This window comes from Anas acuta, chromosome 2 (genome assembly GCF_963932015.1).
Source record: "Anas acuta chromosome 2, bAnaAcu1.1, whole genome shotgun sequence".
In the NCBI taxonomy this organism is placed as follows: Eukaryota; Metazoa; Chordata; class Aves; order Anseriformes; family Anatidae; genus Anas; species Anas acuta.
This window is the reverse complement of record NC_088980.1, coordinates 105,784,178-105,802,055: the sequence shown is the minus strand read 5'-3', so window position 1 is coordinate 105,802,055 and position 17,878 is coordinate 105,784,178. Positions and strand designations below refer to the sequence as shown.

The following is a 17,878-nucleotide window of genomic DNA, read 5'->3' as shown; positions in this document are numbered from 1 at the left end:
TATTTTTTATTTTTCAATAACTACATGTATGTTAAAAAAAAACCATCACAAAAAAAGTGGCCATGTAAGGGAAAGAATCCTTTAATGCTTGAGGTACCAAAAGGCCAGTTGGAAAGACCAACACCAGAGGGATTCCTAGGTTCATAAATTGCCAAAGTAACTTGTACTTCTGTTTCTTCAAGTTTTTAAATTGCCTGTTTTTAAAAGATTAAAACAAACTAGTTTGTATTCTTTTGCTTATGCAATTTATATGAAACTTATTCATTGTTCTTGTCATGTTTCTATCCCTCCAGCAAGAATTCATCCTTCAAAGAAACATGTTTAAGAAATTTTATTGAGTTTGAAATTACATAAACTTAAGGCATATTAAGTATCTTTTGTACAGTTTACATTAGCAGTGAGGGAACTGTGTCCATACAAAAGCCAAAAAAATACAAACTATTAATACTATTGCAATATGCAGGTGCCAGTGGTACACTTTGATTAAGACTTCAAATTCCGGTTTAAAAAACAAACTCAAGAGCAGTAATTATGTCCCAGTGTCTTGCATAAATCTGAAAGCCACATCCCAGAATACAAATTAAAAAAAATAACTGAAGTAACTGACTTAAAATATCCCACAGGGGCCTTATGTTCAAGAAACATTGAAAAGTTCCCTGCATTTTAAAGTGTGAAGATGTATGAGACTTACTATATCGTATCGTGACACAAAAATCACCATAGTATTTTACAGAACCTAGGTCAAATCCTGAGCTAATTCTAAAGTCAATTCTGTTTGACATACAGACCAACAATACAGCCCAATAATGAACACATGTTGCCAACACTACCTGTGTGGACTTCATTACTTGGACTAATTTAACTTCAGAATATTAGCTTTGCAAGCACACGAAGAAAGGTCATTCTGACCTCAATTCCTTAACCCTTACCATTGGGTTACAAATTGGCCTTCGAAATTACATTTATTCAGTCAGCTGACTACTCCCTATGGCAAAGTGGCTGCAGATACTAACAAACAGGAACAATCAGTTACAAAAGCAGAGAAAAATCAGGAAGCCAGGAAAGAGTGCAATCCATAAAGAAACACATTTTAAAGGAACATGATTGTTCTGTATTTCTAACAGTTTTGCTTAATTAGGAAAATATTAATAGAATATTAGGAGAATATAATATAAATATATTAGAAAGGTCACAGAAACTAGCTTCTAAAAAGAAAGAATTGAGATTTGAGGAAAAAAGCAAGAGTCTGTGAAGGTAAGACAAAAGAGGAAAACAGAAGAAAGCAGAAGCATTACCTGCTTGTCAGAAAGCCGTTATAGCTGTCTAATTAAAATTCCAGAATAGAACAAAAGATCAGAGATCTTGAAATTTAAATACTGCCATAATTAAAGTACCTAAAACAAAATACTAAGACCAGAGTCAGAAAATTCACATACTATGTTAATGAGGACAACTGAATTCCATGCAAAAGAATAGCCTAGAATTAAACAATTCAGCTTTTAACTTTCAGTCTGTGTTTGGAGGGTTTAACTTAAGCTTTGATGGGTATCTGAAAGATCTGTGTTTCACGTGAATACTTTGTCTAATTAGAGAGTTAAGGAGTAACTTTATTTAGCTATGAGCCACCAGAAACTTCTGAATAAGAAGTTTTTGTTGTTGATTTGAATCAGTGATTTATCACTGAACTCTATTCAAAAACCTCAAACAATATATCAATACAATAGGGAATACCATCATAAATTACACCATGCAATACTTTAAAAAAAAAAAAAAACCAACAAAAAAGAACACAGAAATATGTAACAGAGCAGATAAGCAGATACTACTTCTGCTTTCTACATGGCGTTGAACAAGAAAAAAGTACATGCTCAAGAGATGGGGATACATTTTCTTCAATGCATTTGGACTGGACCTCCCCATACACTAACTTTACTGCTACCTTCCTGAGGAAGAAAAAAATCCAGTATGGTCTGCCCTGCTGGTCTAGGCAAAGAATGCAGACTCGTTTTAGATTATTTTCATGTATACAAGTCTAGTTACATCTTCAACTGATAAGCTAGATTGCCAGAATTCATGTTGCCCTACTTAGAGTTCTCTCTAATACACATACTCAAGAAATACAGTAAGTTTTCATCTGGTGTTATAAGCACTCAGTTTTGTTTTCAAAATATCTTTCATTCTCTAGATGATTTACAAGACTGCCATGTAACTACTATTGATCTTTCCAGAGAGGCTTTTGCTAAAAGAAAAATAATAAGCATCTTACACATGTAAGGGAGGATGTCTCTGAGCATTTGATAGATAACAGAACAGACAGGAGACTGGAAGACATTGACATTTGGTCTTGATGGTAAATTGTAGGCTTGAGGAAGGATGTGCACCATCATATGTGCACACTAAATACATACTTATACCAGCAAACGCGCAAACTATACTCCAAAAAGGAAAGCATGACTCTTCTCAGTTAGCGATCTTCCAAGTGTAGAAAAGCCACTAGTTATTTTATTTTTGTCACTATCCCCTGCATTTGTGCTGTCACTTGCAGTCTTATCTGTAAGTTCACTGCAGCTGGTTATTTTTAACAGGCTGACAGTACTCACCTTACTGAATGTTACTAGAAGAGCACATATGATTTATTTATACAGGAAAAATGTGAAATTAAGTTGATCCATAGTTGCCCTGTTATAGACATTCCTAATTTTGTATAAATACGTCATAAGGAGGAAGTATAAGCAAACTTCTTTTAATTGCAAATTGTTTTTAAATCCTTTACTATATTTCTATTAATAAAGCAGAGGAGGTTTATGAACATTTCCTTAAACTTAAAAACAGTTTAGTTGTTAAAAGGATGGTTGCTTCCTGCATTTAGGACACACCACAACGGCTTCAGAAGCACAACATTTTCATCTTCACCTTTTTGGTGAGTTACACACTTTCAGCCTTCTTTTTATAGCTGTCTAGAATTCCAGTCAAGGTGGACAGTAGATCTTCAGACATGAATTCTTCGTAGTCTCTGTCAATTTTCGCATTCTGTTCATCAAGATATTTCTAGAAAAGTTACAGAAAGTTTATTAGATCTATTGTGGTCTCTATTGTACTGGTTCTGCTAAAGCATTCTGGGCAGTCATTACAGGGGTTAAGTGACTTCAGTTAAACACTAATACAAAGGCATGGAGCAGATGCAGATTCAACCTGACAAGATGTTACTAGCGAAATATAGTGAGCAGTTCTGATTACTTTTACCAAATGTTTCGTCAATAAACTTACTAGAAACCATAGACTCAGTGCAGCGTAACTAACTGATACTTTACTGGATAGAGCAAGTTCTAACATCCACGTGTTCAATTGCAGTTGCCGATATCTCTAAAAAGATTTAATTTTGAATATTGAATTTCAGCTTACCTCTATAGATACTACATGAGTAGCAATCACTTCTAAAAGACGATTCAAATTATCGCCTGCTTTCCTGCTCTCTTCCGTTGTTGTTTGCATAACAATTTGGTATCTGAAAAGTAAAGACATTCAGAAAATCGTGACTGTAATTCTAAAGTTCCTGACATCAACAAATTCTGTACCACGGTAGATATATCGTCATGTTTAGTCATAATTTTCCCTATTAGTATTAAGTCAGGTTAAATTTATTAACATGCAACCCAGGAGAAAAAGGACCGTATTGTGCTAACTGGTAAGAAACAGAAGTACTGTAGAGCATCACAGAGCCAGAATAATCTTTACAGAATTTAGACTGTAAAATATGGTTGTATATATCGGTAAATATATTATTGTAATATATTGGTAAACTAACTCTTATCTTTACTACAACCATGAGTCACAGAGGTTGGAAGTGACCTCTGGAGGTTGTTTTGTCCAATCTCCCTGCTCAAGCAGGACCATACAGGGTAGGTTGCCCAGGACCACATCCAGGCATCTTTTCAAGATGTTCAAGAAGGAGACTCCACAACCTGTCTGGGCAGCCTGTGCCAGTGCTCTGCCATCCACACAGCACAGAAGCGCTGCCTGGTGTTCAGAGGGAGACTTGTGTTCCAGTGTGTGCCCATTGCCTCTTGCCCTGTCAATTGTCACCATTGAAAAGAACCTGGCTGCATCATATGGAAAAAGTACATGGAAATCAGGAGTGCTGATGAAAATACGCTTGCAAAAATAAGTGTCGAGAAGAAAGGTATTTTAACTGTGAATTTGTCAAACCGAGCCTGTCTGAATTTAAGAAGAGATTGGACTGTGCACTTAGTCACATGGTCTGAACTTTTGGGTAGACCTGTGCGGTGTCAAGAGTTGGACTTGATGATCCTTAAGGGTCCCTTCCAACTCAGGATATTCTATGATTCTATGATTCTAACTAATATACCAAGATGGATATCCACTCAAAGAATTTTTCATTAGGACTTGAGAGAATGTCTTTATCCACTCCCCCACATAATCCACACAAACAACTAGAAGTCATAGGCCTTACTGTCGTTGAATATCATGCAGTTCATTTGTGGCTTCACTGAGACCTTCATTGATACCACTTTCAAGTAGTTGTTTATGCTTCTCTAACAATTCCAGTTCATTTGCACATTTTCGCTCCTCTTCTTCTGCCTCCTGTAAATATTAATAAAAAATCACATATTTTAGGAAAAAAAAGGATTTTTTTTCCACTGTATATTATTCATCTTGATAGTTGAATTAGGAATTCATGACACATGGAACTTCACACTCAGAACTCAAAAAAAACCAAAATCAATCACAAACCAAAAAACAACCCAAGAACAACTCCCTCTCACCCCCTACTCAACCTTAATGTTTCAGGTATTTTCTGTATCTTCTGCCATTCAAAGCCAACTTAACCTTCCCCTTATTTTCCTAACAAAATTTCAACGTCTGTGTTGCTGCTGTCTTCCCTTCAAAAATCATTTCGAAAAGATATATGTATTTTCTCCCTAAATAGCTTAGAAATAGAACTAGCAGACAACTGTTTTTAGGTTTTGACAACAAAAAGACTTTTCCCTTTTGCCTTCAAAAGGTATGTAGGAAACATAAGCAATCATCTATCCAAGGAGACTCTCACTATTGACCATATATTAGTACAATCAAATGCACAAAACCAAACCCAATTCCCCCATCATTAAAACATTTAATTCTGGTAAATTACTGAAACATAATACTTCAAAAACACTAATACTGAAGTCTTATGGATAGTATATTAAAAGTTACAAGAGAAATTACATGACTATGTTCTATTATAGCCATCCAGATGTTATTGAGTATTTTATGAGTTTGTCTTAAAAGAAAGATGCATGTAGTGACTTGGTTCAAAAGCTAAATTTCAGGAATTTTTGAAAACTATAAACTAAACCAATTGCTTCCACCCACCTAAGCAGTGTAACTGCTGGCGGGAAGAACAAATACAAAAAATATTATATCATTTAATATTTGGCTAAAAGAACATTAAGCATATGTTTTCTTCAATATTTAACGTGCTTACAGGTTTACTACAAACTATAAGCTTATTTACTATATACAAAGCTTAAAAAAGGGAGATCCTATTAACTCTAAAGTGAGTTTAAAGCAAGTTTTGAGACATCTTAAGGTCAGGAGATGGACATAGCTGTTTTATTACTGGTTGTAGTAGCTTATGATTTATTTTGTCTCTGCCAAAGTATGCCATGATCTTAGGAGAAAGTGGAAACTAACTCTTCAGATAATCCCACATTAGTTCTGAAAAGAATAAGAGAACACTGTATCATCTGCAAGAGGTGTGGTCAGAGGTTCAAAACAAACAGGAAAGCAAAACAAAATCTTACATATAAATACAAGGATTAAGGATAAGGATATCATTAGTCATAAATTGTTATCAATGTACAGAAAAGTTTTACCTTTAGCTTCTGATGGTAAAGATCATCCAGCTTTTCTGCTTCTTCTTTCAGTGCTTTCACACTACTTTTCTTTTCCACTACCATTGCATTCATCTAGAATGAAAATGCAACTAAGAAAATATAATGCAAAATGAATTCTTACCTATATCTCTATGCTGTCGTAGGCAACACATTAGCCATGAAACACTATACAACGTTTAGCAAATATTTAATGATCTAATTTTTGTTCTAGTAACAGGGGGGTTTTGTTTGGTTTGCTTGGCGTTGTCGAACAATTGGTGCGTTAAGTTCTTCATGTGCACACTATATGACCAGAAATTATCCTCCTTCCAATCCATACTGAATCCAGCATTGCTAAAAATCTTCCTATTTACAACATGCCAGTGATAAGTCACACAACAGAATAGAATTGATAGCTTACTAAGAACAACTCTTTCAAAATTTTTATGATCAAATGTGTAGCTGCATTACTTTCAGCATAGGGAGCGCAACTATTTCAACCAACATAGGGAGACCCTAATTCTCATAAAAGCTTTCAATAACAAAAAATAATTAACATAGCTAAAGCGGTTTTCTCACAGCTTCCCAAAAATCACACAGCTCACCCATGCAAGAGGTCAAAAGGGACCAGCAGACAACATTGTGGTATCTTGGTACTACTTTTCATTAACCAATATATACCTGTACCAAAGCATCCTCCAAACTCATTTTCTTATCAGTAGCTTTCTTAATTTCTTCTTCAGTCTGTCTTATGATCTTCAGAAGGGGAGCCTGTAATACACACACAAGAAAATCTAGCTAATGCAATTTGCTAGTTTAAACTAAGTTATTTCTTTCTCCAGTTTTTAACTTAGGCTGCTGTACCCTCCAATACTAAATTTTCTTCCCATACCAGAAGGTAGCTATGACAATTCATTACAGAAGCTTTTCACTGCAATTTCATGGGGAGTTTAAGAGAGACTTCCCCTACGTTTCCAAAGAAACACTAGCATTTCCTCGTGAGCGGTAACAGAGGTATTCAGTGTTGACTCTACTTACCTTAATCTGAGTTCTATATGTGTCTAGGCAACTTGATCCTGCCTCAGGATTAAAGTGAATCTTGAAGTCATGGCCTTCGGAATTTTCAGCACTTCTTGGAATTAATTTTAGCTTTCGAGCTAGTTTATGATACTCTGCCAGCTGTGTTTCAACCTGTTCAGAAGTGAAGAGTGAAAAAATCATAGAAGAAAGACAAAGTGAAAAGCTTTGCAAAAAGTATTTGTATGGTATTTTAAACAGGTTTCTAAGTTGCTCTGCTCTAATAGAATTCCAAGGCATGCCACAGACAGTATAAAAGAGCTGTATGTATTAGCAGTCCAGCAGTTTGCACTCTTTGGAGTAAGAGCTGCTTTAGGATTCTTTCTGAGCTCATCCTACAAGATTTCTCAGTGTGTATGGGCAAGACTGTATGGTTTCACCTATGGTTTTCCCTACTTCCGTATTTTTTCTGCTTCAACCTTTTGAGGATTAGTTGATAGGAAAGGAGAAAAGTGCTTAGAAATAATACAAATTGCTAAACCAATCATCAGTCATCATGTCGATATGCTTTCTCTCATTGGTTTTGCCAGGATGTTACATAGCCACATAACCTAACATACTTTAACTTCAGCATATCTACAGACAAGGTTATTAAATGCTCAAATTTCTGATTTTCTGCCATTTATATCAAGTGTTAAGTAACACAAGTATTTTTTCCAGTTTTATGTGTTTCATAGTTGTACAATATGAGGAGTTTAATACCAAGTGCTTGAGAAAGCACAACCCTGCCAAATGCAAAAGATATTTGAAACAAATGCGGGTTTTATTTTATCTTATCTTTCTACGTAGCGAAGCAGCAGTTTTAAAGTCTCGCCACTTACAGGGCTGCCTCTCTTCATTCTGGGTAAAAGGGAATAAATTCAGCCCTTAAAGTCCTTCTATTAGAATTTCCACATAAGGTGCCTGTCTGTCCGTAAACACACACAGATACTGATTCAAAGCACTAGTTTTGCAGTCCTTGTTGTGAAGTCTTAACAGAATCTATTTCAGGCTAATGTTACCAAAGCTCTTCAGTTAAGACATATCTATGCTGTTCTAAAATCATTTAGCAAAGTTAGCAATAGCTCAAGTCCCAGGCTTAAGCTCACATCATGAATACTGACAGTCATCTCCCATTACGGCAGGGTTTTCACATACCGCCTCTTTACTTCTAGCGTATTTTAGCTCTTCATTCCACAGTTGATGTTGTTCTTCTTCCAGCTCCTTAGTCAGCTTGTTAATGGTTTGCTGTAACTCATTTCTCTCATGATTTATTCTCTCGATATCCGCAACTGAGTACTTTTGGTTATCAAAGATGTGCTGGAGCCGGGCATTCTCCTGCTTCATTGCTTCTACTTCCATTTCTAAGTTCATAAACCATTTGTTTACATCAGTGTAAAAATATTAGACTATATAGTTAAGCCTTATCCCTGTATTTTTATGAGTAAATACTACCTGTATCTCATTTCTCTAGCTTGCCAACAACCGTAAGCCCAAATTCTCTTTAATTAACAATTAATTTTGCAAAGTTTATTTGTAGCATTGGCATACACAATAAATATCACACTCTTGCCTGAAGCTCTTTTGAAACTATTTTTTAAACTTATTTGTTGCTTCACTAATCATTTATGACCACAGTCAACTTACCTGCTGCCTCAACTTCCTCATTAACACCTTTCATTTTCTGATCAAGGATGTTTGTATGAGATTCGAGATTAGCCAGATAAGCCTGGTATTTCTGAACATCTGCTTGAAAAGAAGATCTCAGCTTTCGTAGTGATACTAATCGGTCCTAGTAAAAACAGATGGAAAGAACAAAGAGTAAAATTAGCCTAAAATAATCATCTTACTTTCCAGTCAAGATGGTAGAACAATTACAGTCAATTTCAATAGTATGAAATTGAAGAACTTTTATTATTATTATTTTTTTTATTTGTGACAGCTGACTCAAAGTCTTATAGACTATATAAGAATAATAGCAAGAGAGGCTGAAAAGCGGGTTTGTACCTTAAATCTTTTATTTCAGCATTTAAAGCTTTGATTTGCATTAGGCACTAAAAATTGCATTAGGCATTAAGAAAGTCGCATAAAGGAAGTTCTTACTGCAGGAAATTCACAACTTAGGTATAAAATAATACACAAAAGGCAGATAAAAGGGCAAGGAAAGTGGGAAGACATGTACATTTTGCACAGCAGACAGGAGTCTGTTTGCCAGCTGCACAGCTGCTAAACTATTTTTAGTCTCAGGATGTATTAAAACCAGAAGCCACTTTTTCTAACGAAGTATTTCCCCTAGAATATATTTTTATTAATTGCTACCACTGAATCTTGTGCTTTCATCCACTAAAGTTCTCATACCAACAGTTTTGGCAAAGACACTAGATTCTGTTCTACTAGAATAGTATAGAATCCATAATGACCAAGTCTAATTGGTATCTTATAAAGCATTGAAAATAAATGTCCATTTTTATAATGTATAACCAGACTCTTTCTATAGAATAATGACAATAGGTTCAGTAATTGAAAAGTCAAGCCCCCCCACGTACACAAGGACAGACAGTTTACTAACCGGCTCGCTTTCCCTTTCTTTTTCTAGTCTTGCAATTTCTTCATGAAGTCTTTTGTTTTCTGCTGCTAAACCTTCTATCTGGAATTCGTCTATATTAAATAAATCCTCTGCAGCGGGGTGAGGAGAAGAAAGTGGGGTTATAAATTAGTCTCACCATCTATTCAGAATATCTGAGCAATTTACTTTGCCTCAGCACAGTGAATATGTTACCTGAACAACTATTTTAAATAGAAAACTAAGAAAAAAATATAAAAAAGATTTTACTACAAACAGGCAACAGAACAAGCCAAACAGTTTTTTGCGCTTATATGATACAAATCACTCCTGGGATGTCAGTTTCCAAACTCCCATAAACCCACACGATAGGACAGTGGTGGTTAGACAAGTTTCCTCTGTTCCAGTTTTACAAGTTAAGCGTATTTGTATACTCCTTTCTCATCCACGTGCTTCCTTGCATCTTGAGACTTCCTTTACTTCTTTGCCAAAAAATGGCTTGATTAATTTTTCCTACTGATATCTGGTAACATCATACACAAATCATACATGGGAATCTTTGCAACAGTTTAGAACTCATTGTTTTCAGAGCTTTTAGAAGAAGCTGAACTTTCTTTCTCATCAAATGTGCAGCCTATGGCTTTTTATTTAAATAAAAATTTTGTCAGATAGAAACCAGAGTATTTGCACAGATGGGATTTGCATCTGAGGAACAGCATACGGCTTTTCTATTAGAAAGCCATTGAAAACATTAGGGTTACATGCGTACATCTGACAGCAGAACACATCCTGTATATCTTTACTGGTAACAACGCATGAAAAGAAGAAAATCAAGGCGGTGCAACTGAGGTACTTGGGAATTCCACATTCCTTCACATCAGATCATTTTTACTTGTAAACTAAGCAAAGCTCACGTTAGGAGAGAAACTAACAACAAAATAAAATACTTTATTAAAACATGAAAACTTACTTAATTTTGACTGCACTTCTGCATCCAATTCTTCAAACGTATCTCCCCCTTTCATGAAGTGATCATAACACTTCACAACGTAGTCCATGAAAAGCTGAGAACAATTTTAAAAGTTTTCATGAAGATTCAAAGGATCATAGAATAGCTAGGTAGTCTCAATCTATTCGACTAGTGGAATTAAGCAGCTGATGATAAAAATATCTTCCAATGGTTGACTGCACTTCTTTCTGTAGAAAAATACCTTTTTTCCCCCTTTAATCATAAAATCGTAGGATTACATCTAGACAGAAGGTATTTGGAAATACTTCACACATTTCTCAGGGATACTTAACAAGAGTAGTAGGTAAGTAATTCATTATCTTGGAGTATATCATTTTCTGAAGCTAGGTAATAGAAACTGTAGTTCTGTTTAATGCACCTTGTAGGTAAATACAAGCATTATACTTTAGATGTGCAGATGGTAGAGAATTACTCCTAGATTTAAAGGAAGGTTACCCAACAATAATTTGCTGGAGACTTTCTTTCAGCAACTATACTGGTACTCTAAATTTTGTTTTAATATGTGTTTTATGTGCATATGTTAGAGTGCATAAATGCATTCAGTTTAACAGCATTTTTTCTTGTCTACTGTCAGGTTTGTAACCTTGATCCAAAATCCCAAATTCTGATCCACCCTTCTTTCAATTTTCTTAATTAAATCTGACACATCATAACATCCCTTTCCAAAACTTCAGCTGTGAGTTGACAGAGTTAAAACTGAATAGTACCAGTAAAATGTGATAAAACAAAGCTTGCAAGCTGCTGGATTTTTAAGTGCCTGAGTTCCATTGCCACCTATTTTTTACCTAACATTACTACAGGTTTTTAAATGGTAATCTGAATAGATATCAACAGAAGCCACATTTACAATTAAGTAACTATCTTTACACCGTACTGCTGTTAACCACAGAAGACCTGAGTGCTAAAGAGAGATATACCTGAGATCCAATTAAGACAACAAACAGCATAATGACTCCCTTTCTCCACAAGGGAAACAGATTCATAGCAACTCAGAATAAGACATTTCAGTTTAATACCCAGTCTTGACTGGCCAGGATGCCTGCTCAGGAAGCAAGTTGAACAGGCTTTTTATATAATGCTATTACACTTCCTAGAGAGCTCTGAATATAAAATGGAAGAGAATATACAAATACAGTTCAGACTATTCTATCATACTTGAATTGTTGTGTTACAGCATATGGCAAAATTCAGTTGAACAATTCTGCTAATCATTTACATTTTTCACAGTACCTTGTTATGTACAATTCCGTCATCTGTCTCTCCTCCCCAGTTCTGTCCATCATCAAACGATGATGAATTTTCCCTCATGGCAGAATATAACTGAAAGACACATGTTGAGATACAAAGAATTTTGAATTATCTCCATTAGTTGTCATATTAGGTTTATATTCATAAAAGTCACAGTAACATCAGCTTAGGATTTCAACAATCAATGTGTAAGGGTGCTGCTAATCACACCAGAGTAACATGCCCTATGTTTTGTTAGCTGAAAGCACCAGTGAAAAGGCATTAACTGGACTATCAACACTGCCAAACTGCCTTGGTAAGTTAAATGTATATTTTCAGCAAATAATTGATGGGATTTTCAGGTGTATACAATTTAGCAGTGTTGAAACTCTGTCAGAGACTCTAAACTTGGTTCAGACCTGAGCTGGAAACAACAGTGCATTGCCACTATTAAAAGACATAAGCATACAAGAACACTCTGTACAAACAATCACATGACACTGGAATAATTGTTATTGAAAATTCCATCCTTAAACTTCAAACTTAGCAGAAGATGGTAGCTATCATATGAAGTTCAGCACAAAAGATGCTTGATTATACTTATAAACTTATCACATTTCTATATATGTAAATATATAGAAGTGTAAAAAGCCATTTTTCCTCACACAAATATATCCAGTGCACAAAGTCACAAAAACAAAATTTTAAATCATAATATTATATTAAAAACTTCAGTTTCTTCAGTTTACTAAAAATAAGGACTGAATGGCAAGTAAGAATACCTATTTTTTTTCACATATATAAAAAAAAGAAAGTTTTTAGAACATCATTAAGACATCAGGATTGAAACTAACATTCCAGCCTGAAAAGTGGAAATATTTTGCTTAAGAACTCAGGTGCTACCTTGACACAGTCGGTTAACCAAACCAAAGCTATCATGATCTGAGGCCATGTGTGTGGAGCTCCCACTGTGTACATGGAGCTCTTTGACAAAGCAAAAGGATACCTATAGGGGAAAAAAAACAAACAACATTTTTAATAGCTGTGGAAAACAAGTAACTAAAACCAGCACGTTTCTACATTTACATCAAGCCACACAAGGAAGAACAAACTCAATTGTACTTTATACAGTACATCAAGAGGTCTTATATCACAGTATGTTATTCCATTATCGTTGGTTTCTCATTCTGTAATGGAATTAAATGCTTTTTCTTTTTCATAGGCAGAGACAAGGAACAATTAGGGCCTCATACAAAGAAGCGTGCACTATTAGATTCTTAGTCCTTTCCTACAGAGTTTACTATGTTGCCTTGGGTCTTGGTAGCAAGTGTCTTAGATCAGATTGTCTTTCTCAAAGACCTCAAAAGGGAAGACAACAAACACAAAAGAGGGAATAATAGTTTGGTGGATGCTTAGTCCACTGGATGTTCAAGCCTGGAGTTCCTAGCACATGAGAACAACAACTGAGATGCAGGAGTCCTATTCTTATAAAGCAAGATCCTTACCTCTTGGGTCAAATGCACTTTGAAAACAGAAGAGCACCTGACAAAAAAGCTTTGGGCCACGCAATAACAGAAAAAACAATTTCAGGACAGCTTAATATCAAAGTATTAATATTACCCATAAATACGGGACACGCAAAGGCAATACTACTAACTACAGGCATCCTCTCAAAGTCTTCTACAAATCAATGAACAGAAGTACCAATGTTATTCCATCTTTCAACCGACAGCTGCAAGTCATTGTAAGGGCATAGGACAAGAAGCCACTGATATAGTGACAGTTCCAAATAAATGCTCATGAACCTCTCAACTTGAAGACTTTTTAAAAATGAATTATTTACATCAATTTTCTAGCTCTCAAAAGACTTTTTAAAGTGAGTTTTCAAAATAACTTTTAATCAGGGATTACGCTCTTGGTGCAGCAGAATAAGGCCTCTTGAGAGCACTTCCTTTTCAATATTTCAGCTAGGGCAGCAATTTCATATGTTACAGATTAAAATAAAGCTTTATTAAAATACTGAGAAGTAAACAGAACAGACGTGAATACACCTACGGAACCCTGGCACACCATCATGGATTCAAGTCTACAGAAGCTGAAAGCAGTTGACTTTTCTGAGACTGAAAATTAAACATTAACTATGTGCAGTGGATTTTTCTTCTTGGAAAGTGTTGGTGCATTCATGATACCAAACACTTACTGTATCAAATCATATTTGAAATAAAATACCCAGCTACTTGATGGTGTTTTAACCTCAGCAGCATTTTTATTAATTCTGTCCCCTGCTTGAAATGCATAATGAAAGAACTTGCAGAAGAAAAATGACTATTAACTAAATGAACAGGAGCCAACAATCTGAAATTGTTTTCAGTGCTTGGATTTGATCAGAATGTGTCTGAAAAGTCTGTCATAAGCTACCAATTAAGACAAAGCCTGCAGTATTCATTCAGGAAAGTGGTCTTTCAAAATCCAATACAAATAAAGGTCATGAATTACATTTTAATTTACAAAGCAAGCTTCCAAGAGCAGAAGTAGCTTTGCAACTTCAAATAGAAAATGTACAATCTTGAAACAAGTGAGTAAACTTAGAGCTATACAAAAAAAGTGAAGCAAAATAATCAAAACATTGTAGTTTCATAGTTGAATCTGAATAAAGAAGCCTATCCATTCTTTACAGCTGTAGTTCAGAATCCTTGGGATTAACTTCTAGCATTGCCATATCTGTTTAGCACAGTAACAATAAGAATCTTACCCAAGCTCTTTAAAAACTCTAGGAATTTCCTCTTCAAATTTTGAGTCAGGCAGCTCATAAGAAGGGCAGAGAAATCCATAGATAAAAGTGAAAATTTTTAAGAAGTCCTTTGCAGATGGAGACTGTAGGGTTTTCATGGAGACATTATGGGCATAACCATTGTCAACAAGAAACTGAGAAAAAAGATATGTAAAGTAACATATTAGTCAAAAAATCTGAAGTCAAAACCATGAAAACAATATATATTTATTAGTTTGTTTTTATGCCTAATAACAAAATTTTAAAATAATTAAACAAGTTACCTCACAAAGCTGTTTGATACATTGTTGGATGAATGCCTTGTCATTAACTGGCCTGGGATCCTTGATCTTTTCTGTTCCAAACACACCATACTGACTGTTGCGTGAACCTCCAGCCCCACTAGTTCTAAGAACAAAAAAATATTTACACTTCTTGTGACAATAAACAGGAACAGTTCTTTGGTAAGTACTTACTATATATACATATTTTAATGTTTCTTTTACATTTGTTGTACAAAGGAATACAACTAAGATGACAAAACATCAACCTGGAAGCCATGCTGCCCACATACAGAAGGATTACTACTTCCTAGATTAATATTTTCTTCAATTTATTAAACGTAAATGTTTTACAAAGCAGAAAAATAAACTAAAAGGTGAAGAAACAAAATGTAGGTGGCTGAAAATAAAAACTAAAACATTCAAGGAGTATTTAAAAGGTTCCTTGGAACAGTGGGATCCAATGAAAGCGGTTACTTGTAGATATCAGAACACAGAAAGCCATGAACTAAGATGAAAGGTGATAGGATTTTGGAAGGTTTGTCTCTCAGAGTAAAGAAACTAAGACAGAATAATGATATGATTCTTATTTTGCAAGATCAGTACCTCACTTAATCTTGGCTTAGCATTGTTGTTTTTTTTTAAATCCTTCTGCAGAAGACATTGTTTTCCTGAACTGAAGAGACAGAATAAAGCTAGATAGTCAGATTGCTACTGTAAGACTGATCAAAATCTGCTAATAAAAACATGTCCCAGGGCTGCTTTGAGTTAGATTGTTCTTCCTTAAACAGGCTAATGTCTCGAGCAGCTCTTAAATTCTGGATTGCATACTTCTCCCCTCAAAACACCAAGAGGAAGAAGAGATTTCAAATCAGTTCCTCCTCCACAATATTGTTATTTAGTGATCAGAGTGCAGAAAGGTCTCAGATCCACTATTGCCTGTAGTGAAAATCTGACAAGGAAGAAAAGATGCCGTGGGATTGTTATTGTTTTAATTTACAGCACAAAGAACTAAAGCTGTCAATACCTCTTCCCAAAAAAGCTAACTTTTCTTTCCGAAGCTCCAGACATCGGTTTGCTCATGCTCAGCTTCCCAAACGTTCCTCTGTCTTTCCTGAGGGACAAGGAGAAGAATCAAAGTGACTATTTCTATCATTTCCTCTTTTGCTCACACAAAACTGTAAGTACGTTCATTTAAGTCTAGGGACACTCATAGTGTCGCAGTGCCTTAGAAACATCAACTGATTTTAATGCATTATTTGTCCATTATTAAAGCTACTTTTGCAAGAAGTTTTATAAGTACACATTTTAACATACACCCAAGCACCTTCTAACAAATATGCAAGGAAAAGCGTTATAACATGAAACGTACCACAGACATACAAATAGATCAAAGTTTTATCTTAAGTTATATGCTGACCATACCACATATGCACGTATGACACCAGTTCTATGTCTGTAGATCTTTAAAACAAAGAAACAAAACACCAACCAGAGAAAAAAAAAAAAATCCCCAAAAAAGTGTTTTTCAGAACTAGAGAGTTTTAAACTCATAATCACTCCAGCAGTAGGAGGCATATGTCTGGAGTTAAGCAAGAGATTTTTTGTACAACCAGAGTACTTCTGCAGATACCCTTGGCTGCAGGGAGCTTTCTTCTCCCTGCTTCCATCTTTTCCAGTGTCTACTCACACTCAAACAACAGCACATCTTCAGGGACTTAGGCTTCACATACACATCCTTAGCAATAGTGCGATCAACAACACTTACATCTGAGGTGTTTGAAGACCCATCTTGTTGTTGTCCTGCACTCTCAGTACCATGGTAGATTGCCGACTACTACTCCCCGCAATACTTGAGCTCCGTCTCATTGTGAATGAGCTGTAAATCACAATCTGTCAGTAGTGGAGTCTCGGCTCTGAGAATACTCGCGTTTTTGCAGACACCACAATGACTTTTTAAGGGGGTCAGAATATGCAAGTGTAACTGTACATTGGACCAACAAACTTGCAACAGGAAAACCGTTTCTAGGCACATTAGCTTCTTTTAAAAATACAGTTAAAGAATTAAAAGCAGCAAGGCACACCTGATGCCACATAGCAGCAGCCAATAAAATAACTTTATAGATAAAGCTAGTGAAAGGCGTTACCTTCTGCCCTCCGTAGAGAGCGTATATTATTTACAGAGGGGGCTCAAACAGAGCAGCCCCTAACCAGCCCGCTACGCTTCAGATATCACCAGAAGAGATCGCGAGCGCGCGATAAATCGCGACACGGCACGAACTGGGCAGACGTTGGGCCGCGGCCCTCATCTCCCGGGGGCGGCCGCCTCATCCTCCCCCCTCACACCGAGCGAGCCCGGCCAACGGCTGGCCCCCGGCCCCGCCGCGTTACCACCGCACAAAATGGCGGCCCCCATCCCCGCGCCCCCCACCCCGGGCAGGGCCCGGGCCCAGCCGCCGCCCGCCCGTTACCGCTAACGGCGCCGCCTCCTTCTTCCCCGTTTTCAAATCCGCCCGCCGCGTGACGTCACACGGGAAAAGGCAGGGCGAAGCTCGCCGCCGTTCCGGCCGGCGCCGCCGCTGCTGCTGCCGTACAACAAGATGGCGGCGCGCAGGGTGAGTGAGGGAGGCGGTGGGGGCGCGGCGCTGCTTCCCCGCTCCGCGGCTGGTGCCGTACGGCGGGGGGGGGAGGGGCGTAGGAGGAGGGACGCGTGTCCTTCATGGGCTGATTGTTTGGAAAAAAAATAAAAATAAAAACAAAGCACTACAACCCGTCCCGTTTTATAAGAGACAGGAAAAAAAAAGCGTTTTGGAAAAAAGTCAAAACGTTATCAAAAGGCTGCAAGGCTCTCACAGCTCCATTTACTCCATAAAAGTCTTACTGATCAACTTATTTTCTGTCTGTGAAAACCTGGGCAGGGTCCAGAGATGCATTAAAATACGACGGTTTTCTTCAAGAGCATGTAAAACGTACTTGTGTTTTTAACCGTATCTTATTTTTTTTAACTATACATCAAGATGTGATGGTTTTCTTCAAGCATGTAAAGCATGCGTGTGTTCTTATGGCTGAGCGCTG

General features: G+C 36.5%; 2 protein-coding genes across 6 annotated transcripts in view; one reads left to right on the top strand and one right to left on the bottom strand.

Moving 5' to 3' along the window:
• Positions 1-316: 316 nt before the first annotated feature.
• On the bottom strand, positions 317-17,417 carry NDC80 (NDC80 kinetochore complex component). 2 transcript variants are annotated; one of them, XM_068671501.1, is made up of 17 exons: positions 17,275-17,417; positions 16,572-16,682; positions 15,831-15,917; positions 14,807-14,930; positions 14,505-14,677; positions 12,656-12,758; positions 11,756-11,845; positions 10,466-10,559; positions 9,502-9,608; positions 8,580-8,724; positions 8,091-8,296; positions 6,915-7,067; positions 6,558-6,647; positions 5,877-5,969; positions 4,472-4,602; positions 3,403-3,505; positions 317-3,048 (listed from the first exon to the last, which is right to left on the bottom strand). In XM_068671501.1, exons 2-17 carry the CDS (start codon positions 16,670-16,672, stop codon positions 2,926-2,928), a joined length of 1,923 nt encoding a protein of 640 aa, XP_068527602.1. In that variant the 5' UTR covers positions 16,673-16,682; positions 17,275-17,417; the 3' UTR covers positions 317-2,925. The 2 variants fall into 2 exon arrangements, with proteins under 2 accessions (XP_068527602.1, XP_068527603.1); XM_068671502.1 differs by lacking the exon at positions 17,275-17,417 and adding an exon at positions 16,951-17,243.
• Positions 17,304-17,878, top strand: part of METTL4 (methyltransferase 4, N6-adenosine) — an 18,508-nt gene continuing 17,933 nt past the window's right edge. For 2 of the 4 annotated variants that reach the window (XM_068671507.1, XM_068671506.1), the window contains exon 1: positions 17,304-17,418. The gene's annotated coding sequence lies outside the window, so the exon portion shown is untranslated. The remainder of the gene's footprint in view (positions 17,419-17,878) is intronic. The other 2 variants (XM_068671505.1, XM_068671503.1) reach the window with 1 other exon arrangement.